The sequence below is a fragment of the Oncorhynchus nerka genome, linkage group LG3 (genome assembly GCF_034236695.1).
Source record: "Oncorhynchus nerka isolate Pitt River linkage group LG3, Oner_Uvic_2.0, whole genome shotgun sequence".
Classification (NCBI taxonomy): Eukaryota; Metazoa; Chordata; class Actinopteri; order Salmoniformes; family Salmonidae; genus Oncorhynchus; species Oncorhynchus nerka.
The window spans coordinates 13,578,427-13,585,069 of NC_088398.1; the positions used below are offsets into that span (position 1 = coordinate 13,578,427).

The following is a 6,643-nucleotide window of genomic DNA, read 5'->3' on the forward strand; positions in this document are numbered from 1 at the left end:
GTGACATCATCAACAAATTGAAACATTGTATAATGTTTTACCTGTTCCAGACAATGATATGCAAAATGTTGTGTAATAGGTTATTTTGATCCTGGATTAACCCTTTGTAGTTTAAATGAGAGTCATGTCTTAACTGGGTTACATCTGACCTACTATTCTAGGTGAGTATGGCTGTAGGCCTATGCAATAATCACCAAAAAGTATTTAACGTCCTGCATGTGAATGGATTCTTGAAACTGTATTTTATCATTTTATTCCTAGAGGCTATGGTTTATTATGCTCTGAACCATAACTGAGTTTGCAGGTTTGCCTCGATGTATTTGTCGCTCGTTTCAAGCAACAAATGCATATCATTTAACAGCTACTGAAAGTGGCTTCAGTCCTTTCCCACCGTCCTTGATCCTATTGCCCAGACTTGCCACTACTGAGTGAGGCTTGCTCTTGTTATTGATGTCGCTTGGCTTGTGCACTGCTGGTGCTGACGTAACCTGACGCACAAAGACAGAGGATCCGCCTCCAAACTCGACTCACTCTGCAACCAAGTCAGTGCTCAGTGCTGTGCGCACGGAGCCCCGTCCCCGCTATTTTCGTTTCTGCTCTGCTGTTTCTGTCATCCCCTTCCCTCTATCACTTCCTCCTACATTATAATAGTTTCACTGTGACTGCCTGCGGTCGGCTAACAAGGAAGCGTGGGGAGCGTGGCTCTTCACTTTCGTAGAGAGGGCGTATGGCGGACAGTCAATATTCAGATATCAACAGCCAAAGCATATTAATCCAAAACAAAAAAACCGGGACGAGGAAAGATTCGAACTGCAAAATGGCAACAACTACTTATTCTGGATTATGGTCGTGACATGTTATGAACTCTTCGCAAAGTTTTAATGTCATGCGTATTTACTTTGTTTTTAGCGCATCATAAGGACAGCTTTCCAACCCGCTGTTTTGAATCGCTGTCAGTTACTTTTATTTATTGAAATTGTAATCACTGTCCTGGACTGGGTGGTCGTGTACGTGTCGCTTTGCGTTTTAAATGTGGTACACTCACTGACCGCCGCCGTGCTGCACGAGCCCTTTAATAATTCTGGGTAAATCTGTGGACGTGTGTTGGCACCAGCGACTGCCATGGGGGCTAAACAGAGCAGCCCAGCCGCTAACGGACGGACCAGGGCTTACTCGGGCTCGGATCTACCTTCTAGCACCTCTACTACCAGCAATGGGAACGGTAGGACTGCAGCCATGGCAATGAGCTATCACTCGTACGGCCAGTCGGCTCACGTGGCCTCGGGAACCACAGCGACCTCCAGTCAACACATTGGCCCCAGGACGAGGTCCGTGGGAGGCAGTTCTGGAGGGTCAGGGCCAAGACCCCAGTCAGGCATCAACATCCCCAACAGCAGTGGAGCCTACAGCTCACAAGAGTCTGGCAGCAGCACCCCAGAGGAGGCAGAGAGGGACAGGTCCAGCTGGGGGCAAGGGGGTCCCCGGTTGTTGATTGGATCATTACCAGCACACCTTTCGCCTCACCTTTTTGGAGGTAAGAGACTGGCTGACAATAAGGTAGCAACATGCAGCTAGCAACTTGTGCAACTTGTTGATTCTCAGTTTTATTCACAGAAATGTCACCTTCTCTGTCAATGTGTTTTACACCTGTTTACTCACCAGTGTGGACTAAATGTGTCCTAACCTCAGTTTTACAGCTACTTGCAACTTGACGACATGTTTGTAGTAATAACTGTGTAATAATAGTGTTGTAACATTTTAAATGATCATAGTTTACAGTCATAACGCATAGGCCCTGCCTCATCCTCTTCCTCCTCCTTATCTTCCCCATCTTCATCCTCCTCCTCCTCATCACCATCATTTACTTTTACAGTGCACACCATAGTAAGGAGTGTTCATTATCAGCAGTGAATGTGATACCAAACAGCCTTTTTTTGGAACGATGGAGAGCATTCATCTGATCTCTGCAACCACAACCCACATCATGTCCACTTCAGTATGATACATCCCTGTCAATGATCATCCCACATGACATATAGTTGTCGGGGAGACAGACTAGACTAACTCTCACCAGCAGTTTCAGCAGACCCTGATGTAGCTAACAGAGTGACATTGATATCTGCTTGAAGAAGCAAAGGTATAATAGTTGGTTAAAAGTCAGTTACAGCCGACTACTGTAGTTGTTGAGCAAGCTAGTCAGTGATATGAGAATCCCGCCTCCCAAATGAGGCTACTGTCTGTGTCCAGTCTAAGGTGAGACCGCCTTGTACAGATCAGACTGTCAACTCAGCATCCGCAGGGCTTGTTTGCCTTTCTCTTCCCGACATGCTGTTGGAGGATTAGCTCGGTCTAGGAATTTAACAGATTAGGTCCAGAAAACCACACAAAAGATTGTGGTTACTTTGCAGTGAGCTGCTAAATATGCAGACATGCTGGATAGAGAGAGAAAGAGAGATTACTTTAGAGAAAGTCATTTCACTCTCCTTTCTCCATATCTCTGAGGGGAATTATCATAAAACAGAGAGAACGAGAGGGAGAAATTACATGGATTATCTGGGTCTGGGGAATATTTGCTCAGCAATTCTCATGGCTCTGAATGTTCACTTGCCACTGACACTAAATCCATTAGCTGGATTCTCCTTTGTTAACTTTCAGAAAGGGAAGCTTCGACATGCCTCGTCTAACATGCCTCAAGTAATTAATCAAGCTCAACACGGGATGTATCTCGATAGCCACCCTATTCCCTATATAGTTCACTACTTTAGACCAGGACCCTATAGCCACCCTATTCCCTATATAGTGCACTACTTTAGACCAGGACCCTATAGCCACCCTATTCCCTATATAGTGCACTACTTTTGACAATAGGAAGAGGTTGCCAGTTGGGACGTACCATGATGTTTGTAAGGTTACATGGCCGTCTTTGGGACGTGTGATTGACCAGTGATGGACCATGCAGGTCAAAGAGGCATGTATTATCCCATTAGAATGTAGACCTAAACAATCGAGCACCAACTGATTGAGCCATTCAATCATCAACTCAACCCATTGAATTTCTCTCCACATTCTGCAGACCTGCTCGTTCAGACGCTGCTTCTCTCTCCCTTGTGCCTTCTTTGATGCACACACCCTGATCACAAGCTGCAATTAAATTAAAACTAATTGGATTTGTCCTCCACTCACCTCAGCTGCACTGTTCACGCTCACATAATATACACGGCCTGCAGAACCCCTGCTATCGTTTCATAGGAAACAACCAGGTTCAGACTTCACAGAAGTATTCACCTCAGCTGCACTGTTCACTCTCACAATAGAATAGACTAGAGTCCCTGATGTCACTTAATAATCTTAATGCACCACAGGCCAGCTATTCACTCTCACACAATATAGCCTACAGACAGTATATGCCTTGGGTATTATGGTCTGGTGTAAGTTAATAGCTGGAGCACCTGTGGTGAAAACAGAGCAGCCATGTTGTTGAGTGGTTGAGTGGTTGTTTGCTCAGATGGAATTTCCCCGGCAGCTCTTGGGTTCTGTGTTGAGAGGCCAGCCTGTTCTCTGCTCTCGACCGTCTTCCTGCACCCGGGTCGTGGCGTGTTCTGTCAGGGTGAGACTCAACCACATCAGATCCACTCAGATGTAAACACAGTTAGAATTTAGACTCCTGTGTGTCCTTGAGCAGAGGGGGAATATGGTTTTACACACAGCCACATACACACACACACACACACACACACATACATACACACACACACACACACATTATTTTGACTGGCTGGGATCTATTTCTGCTTTTTGAGATTCAACAACAGTGCATTTTCTTTATTCATGTCAATGTGTATTTCATGTTTTATGGGTTGAAGACACAGTTGTGTAAACCATGTTTATGTCAGGCATCGTTCCATGAATGCTATGAGTGTTTATATTTGGTTCTATTGCCCTTTTGACTGGCGGTAGTGAGTGAGAGAATGTTGTTGTCCTTGGAAGGGATAAATCGGCACAGTGTACCAAGCTTTCTGTCTACTGTGTTGGACTCTTTCTCTATGGCTGTTTGAGCACGTCTCTCTCTCTCTCGCTCATTCTCTTGCTTTCTCTCTCACACCCCCACCTCTCTCCCGTCATCTCGCTCTCTCTAATGATCATGAAATAATAGTTTAGTGGCTGAGTCAGGGTCTTGTTAATACAGTATTATCATGAACGAATAACTTGACCCTGTTCATTCCCCGCAGGCATCTTGCAGCCAGGTGAGGTGTGTCTTGGGTACAGGTGTTCTGTAACTTCTTTTGTTATTTATACAGTTAGTAGGCGGTTTTCCCACTGAAAGCTGCTCGGCGACTCTTCTGTTTAACCTTACCACACATTTGAACTTACCCAGGGGAGCAGTGCTGCTGGTCGTGTCTTTGAATGGGCTCTTCCACACCACAGATACACCTACTTTACCTATGACATGGCTGCCTAGAGCAATAATAGATGTGTTTATTTGATTTCTGAAAATAGGTGGAAGCACAACTTACCTTGTGAGACTATGCTTGGGGGCAGTTTTGACCACTGAGTAAGAGGGAAGCTTAAAAAGGAACATTAGGTGGAAATAAGACCAAGTACACAAGTGTGTGCACAACACTCTCCGTTTCAGTCACCTGTTCGTGTCTGAAACAATCGCTCAATTACTGTACATGTGTTTGTCTGAAAGCAGGAGGGTCCTAATTCTGGAACAGAGAAAGAACAGGAAATATACCATTTTGTCTCTTTTTGTGAAAAAAAAAAAAAAACTAGCTAGTTGTAGTATTGTGTTTATGTTGTCAGGGACAACCTGTAGTACAAAGTGTGTCAGGTGGTGTCATGTATCACATAATTTTATCAGTCACACCTTTCCTGCCCCCACTAAGACGCTGAGGGGCCTGGAGCAGATGAACAGGTCCACACACCTGCTGTAATAAAGGGGTCAACAGTCCGACCTGACCCAACGTCTAGCCCAGACACCCAGAAAGAAAACGTCTGCTTTGAAATATCTCCTTCCCATTTAATCAGATTGAATTCCCAATGTATATATTTGTTCTCTACCCCTTAAAACACAGTGATGTCTGAATAAATAACATGAATGGTGGGAGGGAACACAAGCTTCAGAAGACTCAGTAGGCTGTAATTTTAGTGTTCTGCCAATGAAACTCGACTCAGGGGAATCCTCATGGCGCTACCTTTGTGTGGTGAATGACTGACTGCTGGGAGACAGACAGTGGTTATAGACAGCTAATAGTAAATCACTTGAAATAGATGTTTCATGGAGAAGTTTTGTTTGAAAGCTGGAGCCGAGCTGGCTTGATTTACAGGCTGAAACGAAGGTAGAATGTCTCCCTGTGAGTATTCATTAAGATTGCACTACTGAAGGTATAGTGCTATACCACCGTCCTGCAGCGCTATTGGCTGGCTGCTGCCAATGGCCCCCAGCTATAAGCCCAGTCAGATGGAAGGACAGGAGAGCATTAGAGAGAGTTGTCTCCTGGGTGAAATATTAAACTGTAGGTTCCTGTTCCTTCCTCAGTGATGGAATATCCCCAAGGCAAGACAAAAGTGTCAGGGAATCCATATTTTCTTGGTGATAGAAGTAGAAAGAATTATAAAATATTTTCCATCTACAATAAGATTTATTTGTCTGAGTCCAAAATGGCACACTTTTCGCTATGTAGTGCACTACTTTTGACAAGAGCCTTATGGGGCGGCAGGGTAGCCTAGTGCTTAGAGTGTTGGACTAGCAACTGAAAGGTTGAGAGTTCAAATCCCCGAGCTGACAAGGTCATTCTGCCCCTGAACAGGCAGCTAACCCACTGTTCCTAGGCCATCATTGAAAATAAGAATGTGTTCTTAACTGACTTGCCTAGTTAAATAAAGGTAAAATATAACAATAAATGGTAACAGGGAGCCATTTGGGATGTTGATTTGTCATTTGGTCTCATAACTGCTTTCTGATGGTGTCTAGGCTGGTTGTGTTATGTAAATCCCTGAACTGCCTTGAACGCTGGAGGGCATAATGAACCAGAGGAGGGGTGGTCAGCAAGGGTTTAGGGCTGTCTTGGTCTAAAGTGCTAGTAGCTTTGTGGTCTGTAATGAGCATGTGCTTTTGGGTCTGTGATTTAGACTGTGTCTTGGTCTGTGCTTTGGTCAGTAGTGGTGGTCCAGAAAGCTAGTTTTGACAGCTTCTCATTTTGAAGTTTAGCTCATTTGACGGAGCACACAACTACAAGCTGTAGAAGTTAGCCTATATTAGAAGATAGGCTACATATTTGTTGACTCAGTGAACAACTGGAGCGTCTCAATCCATGATCCCTCTCCTCTCAGTTTGGAGCTCCTGGTAATGATCAGTAGTTAAAGGCCTACTAAAGCTCAGCTGCTGTCCTCTCCTCTGGCCGGGGTGGCGTGACACAGTGCATTCAAAAATTATTCAGACCCCTTGACTTTTTCCACATTTTATCATGTTACAGCCTTGTTATAAATTTGATTCCCTCATCAATCTACACACAATACCCCATAATGACAAAGCATGGACAGGTTTTTAGAAATATGACATTTACAGATGTATTATGACCATTTACTCAGTGCTTTGTTGAAGCACATTTGGCAGCGAGAACAGCCTCGAGTCTTCTTGGGT

General features: G+C 44.5%; 1 protein-coding gene across 1 annotated transcript in view; it reads left to right on the top strand.

The window, feature by feature from the left end:
* Positions 1-549: 549 nt before the first annotated feature.
* Positions 550-6,643, top strand: part of LOC115102448 (E3 ubiquitin-protein ligase znrf2-like) — an 87,982-nt gene continuing 81,888 nt past the window's right edge. Inside the window, exon 1 of the mRNA XM_029622411.2 lies at positions 550-1,534. Within this exon, the coding sequence (XP_029478271.2) occupies positions 1,123-1,534 (412 nt within the window). The 5' untranslated portion in view covers positions 550-1,122. The remainder of the gene's footprint in view (positions 1,535-6,643) is intronic.